Source organism: Salmo salar, chromosome ssa01 (genome assembly GCF_905237065.1).
Source record: "Salmo salar chromosome ssa01, Ssal_v3.1, whole genome shotgun sequence".
NCBI lineage: Eukaryota > Metazoa > Chordata > Actinopteri > Salmoniformes > Salmonidae > Salmo > Salmo salar.
Genome location: NC_059442.1, coordinates 130,558,267 through 130,580,016, shown reverse-complemented (window position 1 = coordinate 130,580,016; position 21,750 = coordinate 130,558,267). Strand labels below are relative to the sequence as shown.

Below are 21,750 nucleotides of genomic sequence, written 5' to 3'. Positions count from 1 at the left end.
TGTTTCACTGAACCAATCATCATCATCCTTTAGGAAAGTTTCTTCCCAGAACCAAGGTTGATGACAAATGGGGGAATTTTGGTGCCACCAAGTCAGAGAGTAGGGATAATGTGTTTACGTGTGTAATGGAAATTCCCTGTTAGAAACAACTCATTAATTATTGTCAAAGTGTAAACCTACTGGGCAAAAACTGGTTGAATCAATGTTGTTTCTGTGGAAAACTGATTGGATTTGAAAACGTAAGGGAATTTAGCTTCCCCCTCACCCAATTTAACCTAAATCCAATGACAGTGACATTTTTGGTTGATTTCACGTTAGTTGAAAACTCAACCCATTGTAAATCAAAACTAGACGTTGAACTGACAATCCTTGTCAGTATCCTGTCAACCATTACAAAAATGTACTATATTGAGACTGATGACAATGACAAAAAGTCAATTAAGTCCAGTCATAGCTGCTGTAATCTTCCCATAATCTCATGCAAGGAGCAGTCAAAAAGGTAGCAGTCTAAAATGGAGATTGAAATATCTAGGGAATCTATGTAATGAAGAATCATGGTTGGTTAAGCAATTTCATTTTATAATGTAAGAAATATTGACTAACAAGTTCAATCTTGCCCAACCTGTTGCATCCAGGGTGGTTCCTCCATGTCCTTGATTTCAACCACCGACAGAGGGTAGATGTAAGGACACAGAGCCTGCAAGCAGATCGATGGCACAGTCCCGGGGCGATGAGGAGGGAGACAGGTGGCGCAGGTTTTGGAAAATACTTCCCGCAGGTCCTGCTATACCTCTAGGATGTTGGGCTAAAGGGCAACCACAGGACACTCAACCAACGTGGAACCACAGGGGACGGGAAAGCAGGTCCTCCGCATTTGGGTCCCCAGTCCGTGATTTTCATCCTCGAGATGGTGGGGTTATGGCGTTGAAGCCAAGGGAGGCAGAGGATGATCTTGTGAGCTGGTGATGAAGAAGGCAATGTTCTCCTGATGGATGGACTCCACAGTGAAGGTGAGTGGTTTGGTGATGTGTGCGATGGTCCCGGAACCTAGTGACCAATTATCGAGGGCTTGAACTGGGAAAGGAGAGGAGAGCGGGGATGAGGTGATGTTAAGAGAGGAGGCAAGGGTCTGGTCAATGAAGTTCCCCGCGGCACCGGAATACACTAACGCTGTAGAAACAATACATGAGGGATAGTCAACTAGTGTGATCGACACCAAAAAGGGTTTGGCAGAAAGGGATGAGGGGATACTCACTCCTGCCATAGGAGGTGGAAGATCATGTGATCGTCCCTCTGTTCTCGTGGATCCCGAGTTGGGACGTACCGGACACTGCTGGAGCTGGTTCCCTCCTTCACCTCAATAGAAACAGAGCCCCAGCTGTCTCTATCTGTGTCGCTCCGCCACGGGGAGGTGTGTGACCCCTACCTCCATGGGTTCAGGCTCTGATCCAAAGTGTTCACTGAGGGAGGGAGAGAAGTGATGAGAGCACCAACGCTACTGAAGTAGGTTATCACGATGAGTGCGTCCACGGAGAGGTTGTCATCTCGACAGGACATGTCCGTCTGGACCTCCTCGCACAGTCCTCTTCTGAATAGCGTACGAAGCACCATTCCATCCACTGGATGCTGCTACTGTCCGGAAGGTGAGCGCGTACTCGGCAGCCGTCTGGTCCTCCTGCCAAAGTTGGAGTAGGCACTCACGCCCCTCTCTGCCCTCCGGTGGAAGATCGAAGATAGCCATGAACCCCCTCATACAAATAAAGCTCCTCCTCTCTAGGAAGCCACAGCATTTAGATGGGTTGCCATCATATTTATCTGGGGGGGGGGGGAAATGGGCATCGCTGACCTGGGTGGGTTGCTGAATGGGCTGGTGTGCTGCCTCGCAGAGTTGACTAGTGGTAGAGTATCCTCCGCTAGTTGAAGGCAACGCCTCTCAGGTATGTTGGAGAAGTTGAACACTGCAAAGAACCTCTTCCATAGCATAGCCATCCCCAGTTGTACCAGCTGGTCGTGGTATTGACGAAGTAGGTATCCATTCTCGTCGACCGACTGGGAGATGTTCTGATTTCCTGCTGCTTCCATTTGTAGAGGCAGTTTTCTATAACATAGACGCTGGGAGTTGAGAAGCAGGTGGTAAGTTTAATACAACATAGGAGTAGTGTCTTGACACGAAACACAGAAACAAAACTGACTAGGGAATGAACCTAAGGGAGTGCCAGATAAAGGGGAGGTAATGGAGTCCTGGTGTGCCTCGTGATGAAGCACAGGTGCGAGTAATGATTGATGCCAGGTGCGCTTAATGATGGTTGCCAGGAACATTGTTAGTAAACCGACGACTTTCGAACGACGGAGGGGAGGAACGGGAGTAGACGTGTCATTGGGTATGACGCCACAAGCTGGGCACAACTGTATTTGGGGAGATTCTCCCATTATTTTCTGCAGATCCTGTCAAGCTATATCAGGTTGGATGGGGAGCGCTGCTGCACAGCTATTTTCAGGTCTCTCCAGAGATGTTCGATTGGGTTCATGTCCGGGCTCTGGCTGGGCCACTCAAGGACATTCAGAGACTTGTCCCGAAGCCACTCCTGCGTTGTCTTGGCTGTGTGCTTAGGGTCGTTGTCGTGTTGGAAGGTGAACCTTCACCACAGTCTGAGGCCCTGAGCGCATCAAGGATCTCTCTGTACTTTGCTCCGTTCATCTTTGCTTCCATCTTGACTAGTCTCCCAGTGCCTGTCTGCTGAAAAACATCCCCACAGCATGATGCTGCCACTACCATGCTTCACCGTAGGGATGGTGCCAGGTTTCCTCCAGACGTGACACTTGACATTCAGGCCATAGAGTTCAATCTTGGTTTCATCAGACCCGAGAATCTTGTTTCTCATGGTCTGAGAGTCTTTAGGTGCCTTTTGGCAAACTCCAAGTGGGCTGTCATGTGCATTTTACTGAGGAGTGGCTTCCGTCTGGTCACTCTACCATAAAGGCCTGATTGGTGGTGTGCTGCAGAGATGGTTGTCCTTCTGAAAGTTTCTCCTATCTCCACAGAGGAACTCTAGAGCTCTGTCAGTAACTATCCGGATCTTGATCACCTCCCTGACTAAGACTCTTCTCCACCGATTACTCAGTTTGGCCAGGCGGCCAGCTCTAGGAAGACTCTTGGTGGTTCCAAACTTCTTCCATTTAAGAATGATGGAGGCCACTGTGTTCTTGGGGACCTTCAATTCTGCAGAGATGTTTTGGTGCCTTGACACAATCCTATCTCGGAGCTCTACAGACAATTCCTTCGACCTCATGGTTTGGGCTTTTCTCTGACATGCACTGTCAACTGTGGGACCTTATATAGACAGTTGTGTGCCTTTCCAAATCATGTTCAATCAATTGAATTTACAACAGGTGGACTCCAATCAAGTTGTAGAAACATCTCAAGAATGATCAATGGAAACAGGAGACACCTGAGCTCAATTTTGAGTCTCACAGCAAAGGGTCTGAATACTTATGTAAATAAGGTATCTGTTTTTTATTTTTAATACTTTTGCAAAAATTTCTAAAAATCTGTTTTCGCTTCGTCATTATAGGGTATTGTGTGTAGAATATGAAGGATTTTTTGAGTAAGGCTGTAACGTAACAAAATGTGGAAAACGTGAAGGAGTCTGAATACTTTCCGAAGGCATTGTATGTACAGCACATGTAGGTAGAAGTGACTATGCATAGATAATAAACAGAGATGCAAAAAGTCCAGGTAGCGATTTGATTAGCTGTTCAGGAGCCTTATGGCTTGAGAGTAGAAGCTGTTAAGAAGTCTTTTGGACCTAGACTTGGCACTCCAGTACCGCTTGCCGTGCGGTAGCAGAGAGAACAGTCTATGACTAGGGTGGCGGGAGTCTTTGGTAATTTTTATGGCCTTCCTCTGACACTGCCTGGTATAGAGAGGTCCTGGATGGCAGGAAGCTTGGCACCAGTGATGTACTGGGTCGTACGCACTACCCTCTGTATTGCCTTGTGGTCAGAGGCCGAGCAGTTGCCATACCAGTCGGTGATGCAACCAGTCAGGATGCTCTCGATGGTGCAGCTGTAGAACTTTTTGAGGATCTGAGGACCCATTCCAAATCTTTTCAGTCTCCTGGGGGGGAACAGGCATTGTCGTGCCCTCTTCACAACTGTCTTGGTGTGGTTGGACCATGATAGTTTGTTGGTGATGTGGACACCAAGGAACTCTCAACCTGCTCCACTACAGCCCTGTCGATGAGAATGGTGGCGTGCTCGGCCCTCCTTTTCCTGTAGTCCACAATCATCTGTTTTGTCTTGATCACGTTGAGGCAGAGGTTGTTGTCCTGGCACCACACTGCTAGGTCTCTGACCTCCTCCCTATAGGCTGTCTCATTGTTGTCGGTGATCAGGCCTACCACTGTTGTGTCGTCGGAAAACTTAATGACGGTGTTGGAGTCGTGCTTGGCCATGCAGTAATGGGTGAACAGGGAGTACAGGAGGGACCCCTGAGGGGCCCCCTTGTTGAGGGTTAGAGTGCAGATGTGTTGTTACTTACCCTTACCACCTGGGGTGGCCCGTCAGGAAGTCCACGATCCAGTTGCAGAGGGAGCTGTTTAGTCCCAGGGTCCTTAGCTTAGTGATGAGCTTTGAGGGCACTATGGTGTTGAAATCTGAGCTGTAGTCAATTAATAGCATTCCCACATAGGTGATCATTTTGTCCAGGTGGGAAAGGGCAGTGTAGAGTGCATTAGAGATTACGTCATCTGTGGGTCTAGTGTTTCTGGGATAATGGTGTTGATTTGAGCCATGACCAGCCTTTCAAAGCACATCGTGGCTACAGATGTGAGTGCTACAGGTCGGTAGTCATTTAGGCATGCTATCTTAGTGTTCTTGGGTACAGGGACTATGGTGGTCTGCTTGAAACATGTTGGTATTACAGACTCGGTCAGGGAAAGGATGAAAGTGTCAGTGAAGACACTTGCCAGTTGGTCAGCGCATGCTCGGAGTACACTCCCTGGTAATCCGCCTGGCCCTGCGGCCTTGTGAATGTTGATCAATATCAGAAGCACACATTCTATACAATCACAGACACTCACCCCAACATTGACTGGTTTTTCCACTCCCCTTGTTTTGTCATCCACCTATGTTGAGAGAAAGTAATCTAATGTATCAGAGCTGATGTTCAGGTGACGTACCATTTTGATAAATGTGTTACATTCTTTTAGTCACGCACTTACTGGGGCAGCAAGACAGAAGCTCACAAGTAGAATAACCATCATTGTAAGGCTACCTGTATGAAGGATAATCAGAATTGTATACATCAGAATTACCTGACATGCCATTTACAATGAATAAAGTGAATCTACAAAATGTTCAAAGAGTATGAATCCAGTTAGACGACTGTGTATCCTACAGTTCCAATTTGACATCTTAGTGGGCTTATATAAATGGTTCACCTATTCTGAGCTATCCAATCAGATCACTGCCCTGTTATTTGTTTAATTAGTTTCACCACAAAAACAAAGTCCCACCATCATTTAATTCAATATGAGTCACTGATCAGTTATTATGAAATGAAAGACGTCTCCCCTTGATTGTTTTTTAAATGTTTGGGGGGTTCCAATACTGCTGAATAGGAAATAACACACAGTATTGATGTATTTTCTGAGGTGAGCGTATCATAGAAAGGGTGGAGCAATGCTGTGATGGTAAAGTCTAGACTTGATTCTGGTGGGTTCAATTGTAATTTGGGATTGTGGAAAAAATAAATGAGCTTGGTTTGAAGTCCAATTCACTTTCATAATGTTTCGGGAGTTGTCACGTTTACTCCTGCTCCCCCTATCTCCGGCGCTCGACGTCGCCAGTTGTCTCATCATTACGCACACCTGCCACCATCGTTACGCACACCTGTGCCTCATGACACTCACCTGGACTCCATCACCTTCCTGATTACCTCCCCTATATCTGTCACTCCCTTTGGTTCTTTCCTCAGGGGTTATTGACTCTGTCTCTGTTTCATGTCTGCACCTTTTTTTTTATTTTTTTTTAATTTTTTTATTTATTTTCCCTCTTTTTTTGTTGTCTTTTTTAAATTATTTATTTAAATTTCTAATATTTTTTATTTATTTTTTATTTTTTATATATATATATATATATTTTTTTTTGGTCAAGTTATTATTAAATTTGCACTCCCTGTACTTGCTTCCCGACTCCCTGGCTTTAGGTCTTTCATTATAAATGTTGATATTTGGATTGGTTCATGTGGCTCATGTTGATCGATTTCATAGTGATTTCTATTTTTCATTATAAACTGGTTGATTTGAGCCCAGAATGCTGATTGGCTGACAGCTGTGGTATATCAGACTGTACACCACGGGTGTGACAAAACATGTATTTTTACTGCTCTAATTACATTGGTAACCAGTTTATAATAGCAATAAGGTAGCTCAGGGGTTTGATATATGGCCAGTATACCACAGCTAATTGCTGTATTCAGTCACTCCGCATTGCATCGTGCATAAGAACAGCCCTTAGCTGTGGTATATTGGCCATATACCCCACCCCCTCTGGCATTATTGATTTTATATTGTACAAGTATACTATTCTGCTTTTATCGAACCCCTAATCATACCCCTCAAAGCCCTCATAATCCTTGACCAAGCGCTTTATGCTAAAAGGATTTAGCTAATCCTATAGAGCAGACACCATTGGATTCCCAGTAGAGCAGTGTTTCCCAATCAGGGGTACTAGGACCCCTGGGAGTACACGGCCTATCCACAGGGGCTCCTTGAGAAGACTCATGAGACCACAGGGGTACTCTGGGCAGAGCAATATGTACTTGGTGGTACAGTAACCAAAAAAGGTTGGGAACCACTGATATAGAGGAATAACTGTAGCCCACATTCACTCCACACTGAGATTAAATACTTTAGCATTGACATGATTACAAACGCTAACCTCAAATCATTAAGCTGTGAGGAGAAGATATTACACTTGGTGCACACTTTATTTGTATTTTGTTTATTAGATCAATCGGTGTAATCCATGATGACAGTATAGGGTTTCATCACACTGTTGTGCTGTGGTTAGTTAATCCACCATTCCTGATGAGGTTGGGGTTGCAGCTGATTGGATGTTATGGTGCCACTGAGGCATTCATATTGACTTATGTTGAGAAGACTCAAACATACTGTTGTTGATATCCAGGTAATTTAAGCAGCTAACTTATCCAGAAGAGGTAAGATACCCTATCATCTGTATAAATTACTTTTCATATACTGTATACTTTTCCCAAAATCCCAAAGGTGTATAGTAATGAACATATAATGGTCAGTAAGTCTGTATGTCATTGTCCTTCTCACAGAACAAACTTTTCAGTGTATGTCTTACTGCTCTGGCAAGTCTAATGGATTCTGAATAATAGCTAAACACTTGAGAATTGCTATCTGTCTGATACCAGGGGACACAAGTGTATAAAATACATTTTCTGTTTATAATATTATAGGTGGATCAACAAGAACCTGAAAAGAGTGGAAATGTTGAGATAAGAGAACATTGCCATGTCTTCTTCTTCACACTTTAAAGCATGTCTATACTTACATGGCCAGAGTGAAGTTGAATTATCTTTTAGGGGGGGGTGGTGATGGGAAAAGTCTCGCTCATGATTGATTTCTCATATCATTGATGATGTCTTCTCTCCCAGAGTCCAAGCCTTATTGGAGCTCCATTGGCCCAACCCACTGGCACTACAGCTACCACCCGGACCATCTACTACCCTGTGCCCAGACCAGGGACTGTCTTAAACAACCCCTACAACCCACTACTACACATACCCCAACTACTACAACCCTTACAATGTGTTCAACATGTATAACTACGGCTTGAACCCTACTCCCTCTCAGTGCCTACACTCTGCCACCATTGTGACCAGTCTGCCCAAGCTAACCCGCTGAGGGGAGAGGAATAGGCCTACTCATCATCATGTGGAGGTCTCATGAGCTGTGCAGCACCTGGAGCAGATCACTTGGTACCTCTATGTGTAATTTGAGCCATTTCTCAATACAATAAAGACTTCAATCAACATCAGACATATCGTTTTATTCGTTGTAGGGGCAAGGTGGATTTCAATTGTTTTTTAAATAGTCAAAAACTGACAGTAGAGAGCAATTTCTTGCATGAGTCTGGTAAACGTCATTGTACTGAAGCCTACATCACTAGTGGCTAGCGACATCTAGTGTCCGATGAGTATATTGACTAAAACAACTGTTCTGAGAGGTGAATTGTCTGTTGAACCAGAAGTTAAGAAAAGCAGCGAAGGAACGGTGACACAGCAGGTTAGGTATGTAGGTGCGGAATGTCCAATAGCATGTCTATCCCTATGCATAAAAACGAGTTTATACATGCAAAATGTCCAAACAGCCTTAACAGCGTGCACGAACGTACATTTTCAAGACACTTGACCAATAATATGTTGGTATTGAAAGAAAACCAGTGTGTGTGTGTGTGTGCGGCCTACAAGCAGACAGGTGTGTCCTGTGTCCCATAAGTGTGTCCCATAGTGCGTGTCCCATAAGTGTGTGTCGGCAAGACAATAATACTACACTACCCACAACACCATGCGTTAGACAGACACAGCCATGTTGTAGGAAATCCGTTTGTGGTGGATTACAGTAATCCGACAGCAGAGTCTGGACGATACATTTGATCACGACCAAAACCCAAACCGAGAGGCCTGGACCAAATGAGGTACAGCCAAGAACAAACAGATGAAATTAAGACATGAACTGATGCGCTGTGTGTAAACCTGAGCAAAGTGACAGTGAGATTGGCTGGAAATCGTTTCCTGGACTGGAGCGGTCGATTCATCTGACAGAAATTGACAGCAGCTGGCTAGCTAACGTTACCTCCGCAGCGCAGGGCAGAGAGACAAGGCAGGAAAAAAGCTTTCATTTAGTGGTTAAAGTGATCTTCCCCTTTCCCTCCCCCTCACATCTACAGCTAGCTAACTAATTTACGCTCCTGCCTAGTTGATCTGCGCTGCCCTAGTCTGCAAGCCCGCTGCGGTAGAGGAAGGCTGCGGATCCAGAGGTGCTGTTCGAGCTAGCTAGCTAGCAGCACGGCTAGCTCATTTCACCAGCTAGCCTGCTAGCTACGCCGAGGAATTCACACCATTAGCTAGCTGTTTCCTGCTGGGGAAGATACACCGAGATGTCGGTGACGAAAGACCAAACGCCAACCAAACTGTCCACCACGGAGCGGCCCATTAAAGGTATACAATAGTATCTCTATTAATTCAGCAAGTGGTCGCAGAGAATTTAACGTTAGCTAGCTAGTTACACGATTATTACAGCTAGTTAGTTAACTAGCAATCAAGCTAACTAATTTAGCTAACTAGCTAGTTAGGTCATTGTTGTTCACTGTTTGGCTTGTTTGGCGCAAGTGGGATAATATGGCATCTGTTTATTTCCTAGCATCCCTTGCTAGCTTGTTAGCCTGCAGTACTAGTAGGAGGACATGACATATCATGATAGAATGTCAAGCAGCTAGCTAGTAAATATTTGACACCAAATAACTTAGATTTGGCCATTAATCTTGGACTAACAAACTAGGTAGTCAACTGTTTTTGAGCCTCCTAGTCCCAGCTTGATTTTATTTTTGTTGAATCTGACTGAACTTAAATAAATGTTTGATGTATATCTGGTTCAATAGACGTGTGTGTGTGTGTGTGTGTGTGTGTGTGAGAGAGAGAGAGAAAAGAGAGGGTGTGTGTGTGTGTGATGGTCTACACACACACACACATACGGTTCCTGCGGCATATGCTGAATGACTGTCAGTGGACTGAGTGCCATAGAGCGGGTCTTTTTGATTTACAGCCTGGGTGGCTTATTAGGAGAGGGGGGGGATTTGCTTTGCTACCAAATTGCAGCATTTGCTTTTGAAGTATCTGCTTATATTTGTAATGGACTTGAATGGTACAGCATGCAGATGGCAGGCCTAACAGTGCATAGCTACTGCTCTGTCTCAACTGTAACAGGTAGCAGGTACTGTGTGTAGCCTGATCTAACCCTGATCTATATTATGAAAATAACAACAGGACTCATGGACTTTGGGTTAGGCCACAGGGACTGACGAGGAGTAAGTAGTGACCTCTGGCTTTATGACAATGTCCTTTGTTGTGGACCCAGAGAGAGAGTGTGAGTGAGTGATAGGCTCAGTGGGTAAATGGTGCTTAGGAGCATGAAGATGATGTCATTATACCTGCATCTCTCAGACGCTGCCAGGCTAACCATCATCCTACAGAAAGCACTAGGCTATATACGATCACATTGCTAGCCCTCACACACTCATACATAGGTCTATAGCATGACTCTGACATGACCACTGACCTCCCTGGCTGTGACTGACCAAGATGCTCCCCCCTCCCTCCACTGCTCAGACCGTTCTACCTCCATTCTTGCTTCTTGCTCCCTTATCTTTTGATTTTGTTGTATTTCGTCTTATTAATTGAAATTCTTTTCTTGTATGTGTTAGTCTACTCTAATTCAGCTTTTAGCTGGCATAGTACACATTCAATTACATTTAAAAAATATTATTTAAATTGTGTGTGCGCGCACACAATTTAACGTGTGTAAATCACAATCTGCTTAATCTGATGTTACCTGTAGTTTTAAATGTATTTTTATAGCATTTAAAATAGAAAGTTGGCAGAACACATCTCTCATGCTAATATTTTGATTAGTGGCAGACCGTTGTTTGTCCAAATAATGCAGCCTATGCCTTTAAATGTTTCTGGTACAACGCGAGCATGCATTTTAAAAGAATTGGCTGCGATCAATAATCCGTTTTGGTCAGAGGTGTGTGTGGGCGTCTGTGTGGGTGGGTTGTCAATGCTCTGTGAGGGTTGATGTTTTGACCTTTTGGCTTATTTACCGATGGTAACCTGATCAGGCCAGCCAGCTGCATCGCTCTGCCTGTGTAACGACTATGTCTTCATACATGCATGTATGGATATGGGCCCTGATGCAGGTCCCAGGGAAGAACTCTATCATATACAGTAGCTATGCCCGGGACTAGAGTGTGTTTAGTGTGGAGTCACTCTGGATAAGATGAACCAATATTCAGTGTATGGGTTAGATATGATGAACTAGTTTAGTGTGACATGATTGGCTCAGTCTGTCTGTGTGACCTGCTTCTGTTTTGAAGTTTTACACTAACTAGATCACTCGGCCGAGAAAGGCGATAGAGATGTATAGCCAGACCGAAGGGAATAAATATTTTTACAATTTTCATAGGGGAAATTATGGATGCAATACCTGGCCCCATGCCGACGATAACATAAAAGACTGGGTTCTAATGAATGAATGGTAGATTATTAATGTGGTTAGGACTTAACACTTAATATAGCCCCGAGACAGAGAGAAGAGAGAGAGACACAGATAGAGATGGTTATTTGCCAGTCAAACCTGCTCTTCCTGATAAAATAACTAGTCCTCATGCAAATGTGACGCTCTATTCTTACCCACTGACTCAGCCATGCAGTACACCCATAAACGCTCTCTCTTTCTCTAGAGCCAACACCTCTTTATGTGAAAGGATGGGCACCCTGAGGTCTCCAGAGGGTGTGTCCTGGGGTTCAATTGACCAATGGATACATTAGGGTGTGGGTCCTGGGGTCAATTGACCAACAGATGCTTGAGGGTGTTTAATGCACCAATTATTTACAGTAGTTAGCAAGTTGGTGTTAGTAGTAGAGGTCGACTGATTATGATTTTTCAACGCCGATAATGATTATTGGAGGACCAAAAAAAGCTGATACCGATTAATCTGCCATTTTTTAAAATTTATATTAAAAAAATATATAATATATATTTGTAATAATGACAATTACAGCAATACTGAATGAAGGAACACTTATTTTAATATAATACATAATCGATTTAGTCTCAAATAAATAATGAAACATGTTAAATTTGGTTTAAATAATGCAAAAACACAGTTGGGGAAGAAAGTAAAAGTGCAATATGTGCCATGTAAAAAAGCTAACGTTTAAGTTCCTTGCTCAGAACATGAGAACATATCAACGCTGGTGGTTCAATATTCCCAGTTAAGTTTTAGGTTGTAGTTATTATAGGAGTTATGACGCGTCGACTATTTCTCTCTATACCATTTGTATTTCATATACTTTTTGACTATTGGATGTTCTTATAGGTACTTTAGTATTGCCAGCCTAATCTCGGGAGTTGATAGGTTTGAAGTCAAAAACAGCGCTGTGCCTCAAGCATTGCTAAGAGCTGCTGGCAAATGCAGGAAAGTGCTGTTTGAATGAATGCTTACGAGCCTGCTGCTGCCTACCACCGCTCAGACTGCTCTATCAAATATCAAATCATAGACTCAATTATAATATAATAAGCACAGAAATACGAGCCTTTGGTCATTTAATATGGTCAAATCCGGAAACTATAATTTCGAAAACAAAACATTTATTCTTTCAGTAAAATACGGAAACGTTGCGTATTTTAATCGAATGGGTGGCAACCCTAAGTCTGTTACATTGCACAACCTTTAATGTTATGTCATAATTATGTAATATTCTGGCAAATTAGTTCATAGTTAGCAACGAGCCAGACGGCCCAAACTGTTGCATATACCCTGACTCTGCTTGCACTGAACGCAAGAGAAGTGACACAATTTCCCTAGTTAATATTGCCTGCTAACATGAATTTCTTTTAACTAAATATACAGGTTTTAAAAAAGATACTTCTGTGTATTGATTTTAAGAAAGTCATTGATGTTTATGGTTAGGTACATTTGTGCAAAGATTGTACTTTTATCGGCAATGCGCTTTTGTTAAATCATTTCCCGTTTGGCGAAGATGAAGTAGGCTGTGATTCGATGATAAATTAACAGGCACCGCATTGATTACAGTTAAAGTCAGAAGTTTACATACACTTAGGTTGGAGTCATTAAAACTCGTTTTTCATCCACTCCACAAATTTCTTGTTAGAACAAACTATAGTTTTGGCAAGTCAATTAAGACATCTACTTTGTGCATGACACAATATTTCCAACAATTGTTTACAGACAGATTATTTCACTTATAATTCACTGTATCACAATTCCAGTGGGTCAGAAGTTTACATAAACTAAGTTGACTGTGCCTTTAAACTGCTTGGAAAATTCCAGAAAATGATGTCATGGCTTTAGAAGCTTCTGATAGGCTAATTGACATCATTTGAGTCAATTGGAAGTGTACCTGTGGATGTATTTCAAGGCCTACCTTCAAACTCAGTGCCTCTTTGCTTGACATCATGGGAAAATCAAAAGAAATCAGCCAAGACCTCAGAAACAAAATTGTAGTCCTCCACAAGTCTGGTTCATCCTAGAGAGCAATTTCCAAATGTCTGAAGGTACCACGTTCATCTGTACAAACGATAGTACAGAAGTATAAACACCATGGGACCACGCAGCCGTCATACCACTCAGGAAGGAGACGCATTGTATCCTAGAGATGAATGTACTTTGGTGCGAAAAGTGCAAATCAATCCCAGAACAACAGCAAAGGACCTTGTGAAGATTCTGGAGGAAACGGGTACAAAAGTTTCTATATCCACAGTAAAACTAGTTGTATATCGACATAACCTGAAGGCCGCTCAGCAAGGAAGAAGCCACTGCTCCAAAACTGCCATTAAAAAAAACAGACTACAGTTTGCAACTGCACATGGGACAAAGATTGTACTTTTTAGAGAAATGTCCTCTGGTCTGATGAAACAAAAAAAGGTCTCAGTTACACCAGCTCTGTCTGTAGGAATGGGCCAAAATTCACCCAACTTATTGTGGGAAGCTTGTGGAAGGCTACCCAAAATGTTTGACCCAAGTTAAACAATTTAAAGGCAATGCTACCAAATACTAATTGAGTCTATGTACAATTCTGACCCATTGGGAATGTGATGAAAGAAAAAAAAAAGCTGAAATAAATAATTCTCTCTACTATTATTCTGACATGTCACATTCTTAAAATAAAGGGGTGATCCAAACTGACCTAAGACAGGGAATTTGTTACTATGATTAAATGTCAGGAATTGTGAAAATCTGAGTTTAAATGTATTTGGCTGAGGTGTATGTAAACTTCCGACTTCAACTGTATATGCAACGCAGGACAAGCTAGTTAACCTAGTAATATCATCAAGCATGTGTAGTTTTTTTTTTTTATAAGATAAGTTTAATGCTAGCTAGCAACTTACCTTGGCTCCTTGCAGCCACAAGGTCCTTTTGAAGCTGCACTCGTGTAACAAGGGGTCAGCCTGCCACGCAGTTTCCTTGCGGATCGCAACGTAATCGGCCATAATTAAATGAAAACTTGAAATCGGCCCTAATTAATCAGCCTGCCGATGAATTGGTCGACCTCTAGTTAGTAGTGTGTATTCGGTTAATCCAGGCTGCATCACATCCGGCTGTGATTCGGAGTCCCATAGGGCTGCGCACAATTAGCCCAGCATCTTCCGGGTTTGGCCGGGGTAGGCCATCATTGTAAATAAGAATTTGTTCTTAACTGACTTGCCTAGTTTAAATAAATAAATAACAAATGTTGTTTTATTGTGTTGTAGCGGTGCCCTACCCCCCTGGTTCCAGGCTGACTGTAAAGGATCTGTATGTAGATGGGAAGCCCAGTGTTGAGGTACTGAAGAGCCATCTGGTTAAGGAGGGCCGCCTTGAGGAGGAAGCAGCTCTACGCATCATCACTGATGGAGCCAACATCCTGCGACAAGAGAAATGCATGCTGGAGGTGGAAGCACCTATTACAGGTAACCTCAGACCTCTAATTAACCCCTAACATATTCAGACAGACAGACCTCTAACGTGTGTGTGTGTGTGTGTGTGTGTGTGTGTGTGTGTGTGTGTGTGTGTGTGTGTGTGTGTGTGTGTTGCAGTGTGTGGGGATGTCCATGGCCAGTTCTTTGACCTGATGAAGCTGTTTGAGGTGGGCGGCTCGCCCAACAGCACCCGCTACCTGTTCCTGGGGGACTATGTTGATCGAGGGTACTTCAGCATCGAGGTCAGTGTGTGTTTCAGCATCTGCTGTTTCATCTGACATTTGGAGTCATGGCCTGTTACACAGCCTTGAGTCGCAGGGCTTAGGAGCACGTCTTTAAATAGACAGGAAGCACACTACCCAGTACCACCGCCCTCCCCCACACAGACAAACAGAAACACACACTACCCTCCCTAACCCAACACACACTGTTGGGTTTTGTGTCCCACTTTAAAAATATTGTGGGAAGGCTGTGAATAGCATGTATTCTAATGAATTAAAGAGATACTCCGGTACTTTTGTAGTTCTGAAAGTAGCACTGTAGAGCCAGTAGTTGTGAAAGTAGCGCTTTAGAGACAAGTGGTCCCTGAAAATTCCATACTACGTCACATAGTGTATGTGAAGATATGTGCCCCACGTCATTGCTCTCCTTCTTTCTGCTGTGTGTGCATCTTGCTAGCTCTCAATCAAATGGCAAGGAACTGAATCTCATTGCCTAGAACTTAAATTGCTAGGAGCCTGGCGCACGGGGGGGAAATGTGGGAAAAGTTGGCCTTTATCCTAGCTGTGGTGATCATCGCTAACGCTAGCATCATGATAGGAATCATAGCTGAAGCTAGCATCATGATAGGAATCGTAGCTGAAGCTAGCGTCATGATAGGAATCGTAGCTGAAGCTAGCGTCATGATAGGAATCGTAGCTGAAGCTAGCGTCATGATAGGAATCGTAGCTGAAGCTAGCGTCATGATAGGAATCGTAGCTGAAGCTAGCGTCATGATAGGAATCGTAGCTGAAGCTAGCGTCATGATAGGAATCGTAGCTGAAGCTAGCGTCATGATAGGAATCGTAGCTGAAGCTAGCGTCATGATAGGAATCGTAGCTGAAGCTAGCGTCATGATAGGAATCGTAGCTGAAGCTAGCGTCATGATAGGAATCGTAGCTGAAGCTAGCGTCATGATAGGAATCGTAGCTGAAGCTAGCGTCATGATAGGAATCGTAGCTGAAGCTAGCGTCATGATAGGAATCGTAGCCGAAGCTAGCGTCATGATAGGAATCGTAGCCGAAGCTAGCGTCATGATAGGAATCGTAGCCGAAGCTAGCGTCATGATAGGAATCGTAGCCGAAGCTAGCGTCATGATAGGAGTCGCAGCCGAAGCTAGCGTCATGATAGGAGTCGCAGCCGAAGCTAGCATCATGATAGGGGTCGCAGCCGAAGCTAGCGTCAGGATAGGGGTCGCAGCCGAAGCTAGCGTCAGGATAGGGGTCGCAGCCGAAGCTAGCGTCAGGATAGGGGTCGCAGCCGAAGCTAGCGTCAGGATAGGGGTCGCAGCCGAAGCTAGCGTCAGGATAGGGGTCGCAGCCAACGCTAGCGTCAGGATAGGGGTCGCAGCCAACGCTAGCGTCAGGATAGGGGTCGCAGCCAACGCTAGCGTCAGGATAGGGGTCGCAGCCAACGCTAGCGTCGGGATAGGGGTCGCAGCCAACGCTAGCGTCAGGATAGGGGTCGCAGCCAACGCTAGCGTCAGGATAGGGGTCGCAGCCAACGCTAGCGTCAGGATAGGGGTCGCAGCCAACGCTAGCGTCAGGATAGGGGTCGCAGCCAACGCTAGCGTCAGGATAGGGGTCGCAGCCAACGCTAGCGTCAGGATAGGGGTCGCAGCCAACGCTAGCGTCAGGATAGGGGTCGCAGCCAACGCTAGCGTCAGGATAGGGGTCGCAGCCAACGCTAGCGTCAGGATAGGGGTCGTAGCCAACGCTAGCGTCAGGATAGGGGTCGTAGCCAACGCTAGCGTCAGGATAGGAGTCGTAGCCAACGCTAGCGTCAGGATAGGAATCGTAGCTAGCTATCGTTAGCATTTTAGCCATGATTCTTATTATGATACTAACGTTAGCATCATGAGAGGGATCTCACACACACTCTTTCTATCTTCAGTGTGTGTTGTTCCTGTGGACTCTGAAGATCAACCACCCCACCACTCTGTTCCTACTCAGAGGAAACCATGAGTGCCGACATCTCACAGAGTACTTCACCTTTAAACAAGAGTGTGAGTGGTCCTTGTGTATTTAGTGTGAGTGGTCCTTGTGTATTTAGTGTGTGCGCCTGTGTGGGTGTGCCTATGTGTGGGTGGGTGCATGGGTGGAATAGTAATAATGTCCTCTTTGTTGTGTTCTAGGTAAGATAAAGTACTCTGAGCGTGTGTATGATGCGTGTATGGAGGCGTTTGACTGCCTTCCCTTGGCTGCGCTCCTCAACCAGCAGTTCCTATGTGTCCACGGAGGCCTGAGCCCTGAAATCACCTGCCTGGATGACATACGCAAGGTATGACCCCTGACCTCTCATCCCTGACCTGCTCTGGGTTAACTTAATCATTTTAATTGGTTTAGCTGGCTATGTTAAGTGTTTTAACTGTGTTTAATTGGGAAACCCTGTAGATCAACTTTGTTTAACTCTGTGTTGACCAGCTGGATCGGTTTAAGGAGCCCCCTGCATTCGGACCCATGTGTGACCTGCTGTGGTCGGACCCTGGAGAAGACTACGGCTCTGAGAAGACCCAGGAACACTTTGCTCATAACTCTGTTAGAGGCTGCTCCTACTTCTACAGTTACCCAGCAGTATGTGACTTTCTGATGAACAATAATCTGCTGTCAGTAATAAGAGCACATGAAGCCCAGGACGCTGGGTGAGTATTATCCATAATATGACGCATGAATAATAATAATATTAATAGTAGTAGTAGTATAATACTGTTTCGTGATATAAAGAGTGTATTTCCTGTTTAATGTGTATTTCAGGTATAGAATGTACAGGAAAAGCCAGACGACAGGTTTTCCTTCTCTGATCACGATCTTCTCTGCTCCGAATTACCTGGACGTGTACAACAACAAAGGTAAACAAATTACCAAGGCCACACTCCATTTCAAACCACGACAACAGGGAAGAAACCATGACAACAAGGTAGAAACCATGACAACGGGATAGAAACCATGGCAACATAGGGTAGATAGATTATGTATATATGTGTGTGTGTCCTTGTAGCGGCAGTGCTGAAGTATGAGAACAACGTGATGAACATCAGGCAGTTCAACTGCTCCCCCCATCCCTACTGGCTGCCCAACTTCATGGACGTCTTCACCTGGTCTCTGCCCTTCGTAGGCGAGAAAGGTGAGTGTGTGTGTGATAACTTCGGGCTCCATGTTACCTTTGCAAAACTGACCTGTGAGATGATGTGGTGTGTGTGTGTGTTCCTACAGTGACAGAGATGCTGGTTAACGTGCTCAACATCTGCTCTGACGACGAGCTCATGTCTGAAGGAGACGACACCTGCGAGGGTAAAAAAAAAAAAACACACGCTGTTAAGAACTTTTTTTTTATATTGACTTTCAATGTAAGCAAATGATGAGGAGAGGCTGAAATAGCAGCATTTTGTTTCTTCAAGGAGGAACTGAAACTTAGGGAAGTGAAGTTGTTTTTGACTGAAGTGCATTATTGCTCATCACAGAGCAGCAGTAGATGTGAAGGTAAATAGACAGATATAAAGGGTTGTTAAAACAAAGATCTGTATATAATGACTAGGGATAGGGGTTTGAAATAATTTCACTATTGGAATAGTATCATGCATTTTTTTGCCGGATATTCGAAATACATGTGACTCTTCTAACCTGAGCACTGCTGCGTGAGGGATAAAGACTGCCACGCTATCGCTGCAGCTGCAGATGGGCCGGTTTATAATTTATGAGATGGGAACGAGCAGACGGGGGAGGAGAGAACAACTCTACTACAGCCTAGACTATCTAACTTGTAGCAGCCACAATGTTATTTATGATCCCATATAACAGTGCCTGTCTTGACTGGAGTAGCCTAGAGAAGCTAGCTAGTTGAGGCCACATGCTGTACTTTCTCCCAAACCCCATTCAGATAAACAACAGCCTACCTATTGGTTGCTCGTTGTAGCCTACTCCTTCTCATTTCTGTAACTTTTAATTCTGTAATTTCATCCATTTTGCATTGCTTTAGTAAACTCTCACTCCACTTGCTACACGCTGAGCCAATTTTCCCCCTTGATTGGCCAACAAAAACAACAAGTTACACACATGAAGGCTACTGGTCATCTGTCAGTATTTTTATGGGGCGCACCGTGCACATTGTGAAAACTTTGTTGTTTTATGAAATTAATCATTTGAAATGTCATGGTATATTCTTGTATGCAACTATGTCACATGAATATTGCATTTATTTTTATTAGAAAAAGCCTTTTCGGGTATAAAATAGGCCTATCATTGTTTTCTCGCTAAAATGTATACTCTCACAAGTATTCGAATACTGGCATCCGTTCAAATATTCAAAGAACCGTACACATCCCTAAAATTGACGAGATGCTCATCTTCCCACCCTTGAGTTGTCTCAAAGGCAGGAAGGCAGGCGACAAGCTTAGGTGCAAGATAAGGCCATAGAACCACATTGGGTTATTTTGGACAGATTTTGGCGAAAAGTGAAACATCTTGCTTCGCCTCTTCCTCTGGTTAAAAGTATCAATTATAAGTCTGAGACTGAAGGTCTGCTTTTAAAGAGCAACTGCCCCTAAAAACCAACTTCTCATTTAGAAAATAGCCTATGTGGTGTTAATATTTGTCAGAATATGAGTCAGAAATATTTATTCTACTCTCAAAATGTACTATTAAGTGTAAATAAGAACATTTTGGTCGTAAAGTCCGTCTCATCAAAACGGAGTGTTGTGTGATTTGTGGACGAGACAGTATCACAACGTGAATGAAAGTGGGGTTTGTTTCAAATCAAACCACATGCCCCCAGCTGGCTGCACACAAGTAATGATCAATTCTGAGTGCAGCTGCACGCGACCGTATCGTAATGCCTGTGGTAAATTTAGCCTAGGGACCATCGGTAAATTACACAATGACTTATAAACCTCAAACCAACTATATATTTTTTAGAAATTCATGTACACATTTTGAAAGCGTTTAATGATAACTAAAAGGTGTGCCAACATGGAAATATTGACTCGTTTACATTATGTAATCGAACACAAACTAGCCCCGGGGATATAGTGCCTTCAGAAAGTATTCATACCCCTTGACTTATTTCACATTTTGTTTTACTGCCTGAATTCAAATTAATATTATTTAAAAAAATAAAATCTCACCCATTTACACACTTGCCATATACAGTTGAAGTCGGAAATTTACATACACTTAGGTTGGAGTCATTGAAACTCGTTTTTCAACCACTTCACAAATTTCTTAACAAACTATAGTTTTGGCAAGTCGGTTAGGACATTTACTTTGTGCATGACACAAGTAATTATTAAGATTATTTCACTTATAATTCGTTGTATCACAATTCCAGTGGGTCAGAAGTATACAATACACAAAGTTGACTGTGCCTTTAAACAGCTTGGAAAATTCCAGAAAATGATGTCATGGCTTTAGAAGCTTCTGATAGGCTAGTTGACATAATTTGAGTCAATTGGAGGTGTACCTGTGGATGTATTTCAGGGCCTAACTTCAAACTCAGTGCCTCTTTGCTTGACATCATGGGAAAATCAAAAGAAATCAGCCAAGACCTCAGAAACAAAATTGTAGACCTCCACAAGTCTGGTTCATCCTTGGGAGCAATTTCCAAACGCCTGAAGGTACCACGTTCATCTGTACAAACAATAGTACGCGAGTATAAACACCATGGGATCACGCAGCCGTCATACCGCTCAGGAAGGAGACACGTTCTCTCTCCTGGAGACGACCGTACATTGGTGCAAAAAGTGCAAATCAATTCCAGAACAACAGCAAAGGACCTTGTGAAGATGCTGGAGGAAACGGGTACAAAAGTACCTATATCCACAGTAAAACGATTCCTATATCGACATAACCTGAAAGGCCGCTCAGGAAGGAAGAAGCCACTGCTCCAAAACCGCCATGGTCTGAATGAAACAAAAATATTACTTTTTGGCCATGATGACCATTGTTATGTTTGGAGGAAAAAGGGGGAGGCTTGCAAGTCGAAGAACACCATCCCAACCGTGAAGCATGGGGGTGGCAGCATCATATTGTGGGGGTGTTTTGCTGCAGAAGGGACTGGTGCAGTTCACAAAATAGATGGCATCATGAGGGAGGAAAATTATGTGGATATATTGAAGCAACATCTCAAGACATCAGTCTGGAAGTTAAAGCTTGGTCGCTAATGGGTCTTCCAAATGGACAATGACCCCAAACATTCTTCCAAAGTTGTGGCAAGATGGCTTAAGGACAACAAAGTCAAGGTATTGGAGTGGCCATCACAAAGCCCTGACCTCAATCCTACAGAAAATGTGTGGGCAGAACTGAAAAAACGTGTGCGAGCAAGGAGGCCTACAAACCTGACTCAGTTACACCAGCTCTGTGAGGAGGAATGGGCCATAATTCACCCAAATTATTATGGGAAGCTTGTGGAAGGCTACCCAAAACAATTGACCCAAGTTAAACAATTTAAAGGCAACGCTACCGAATACTAATTGAGTGTATGTAAATGTATAAGCCGCAATTTTTTTCCCACGCTTTGAACCCCGCGGCTTAAACAATGACGCGGCTAATATATGGATTTTTCCCGCTTTAAATTTTTTTCTACAAAAAAAAACACATTCTGTGACGTGCTCAGTTTTTTGGCGGCATGAAGCTTTCATTAGACCAATGAAATTGCCGAACGGGTTAAGGTCAAACAACTTTTTTGTTTACTGTTTAGATTAAAT

At 43.7% G+C, this 21,750-nt stretch overlaps 1 protein-coding gene across 3 annotated transcripts in view; it reads left to right on the top strand.

Moving 5' to 3' along the window:
- The first annotated feature begins 8,618 nt into the window (after positions 1–8,618).
- pp2bc (Serine/threonine-protein phosphatase 2B catalytic subunit) overlaps positions 8,619–21,750 on the top strand; it is a 28,933-nt gene continuing 15,801 nt past the window's right edge. Inside the window, exons 1-9 of one of the 3 annotated variants that reach the window (XM_014128458.2) lie at positions 8,619–9,253; positions 14,589–14,786; positions 14,913–15,037; positions 16,947–17,058; positions 17,188–17,333; positions 17,477–17,694; positions 17,807–17,901; positions 18,051–18,176; positions 18,266–18,343. In XM_014128458.2, the coding sequence (XP_013983933.1) occupies positions 9,193–9,253; positions 14,589–14,786; positions 14,913–15,037; positions 16,947–17,058; positions 17,188–17,333; positions 17,477–17,694; positions 17,807–17,901; positions 18,051–18,176; positions 18,266–18,343 (1,159 nt within the window). In that variant the 5' untranslated portion in view covers positions 8,619–9,192. 3 annotated transcript variants of the gene reach the window in all.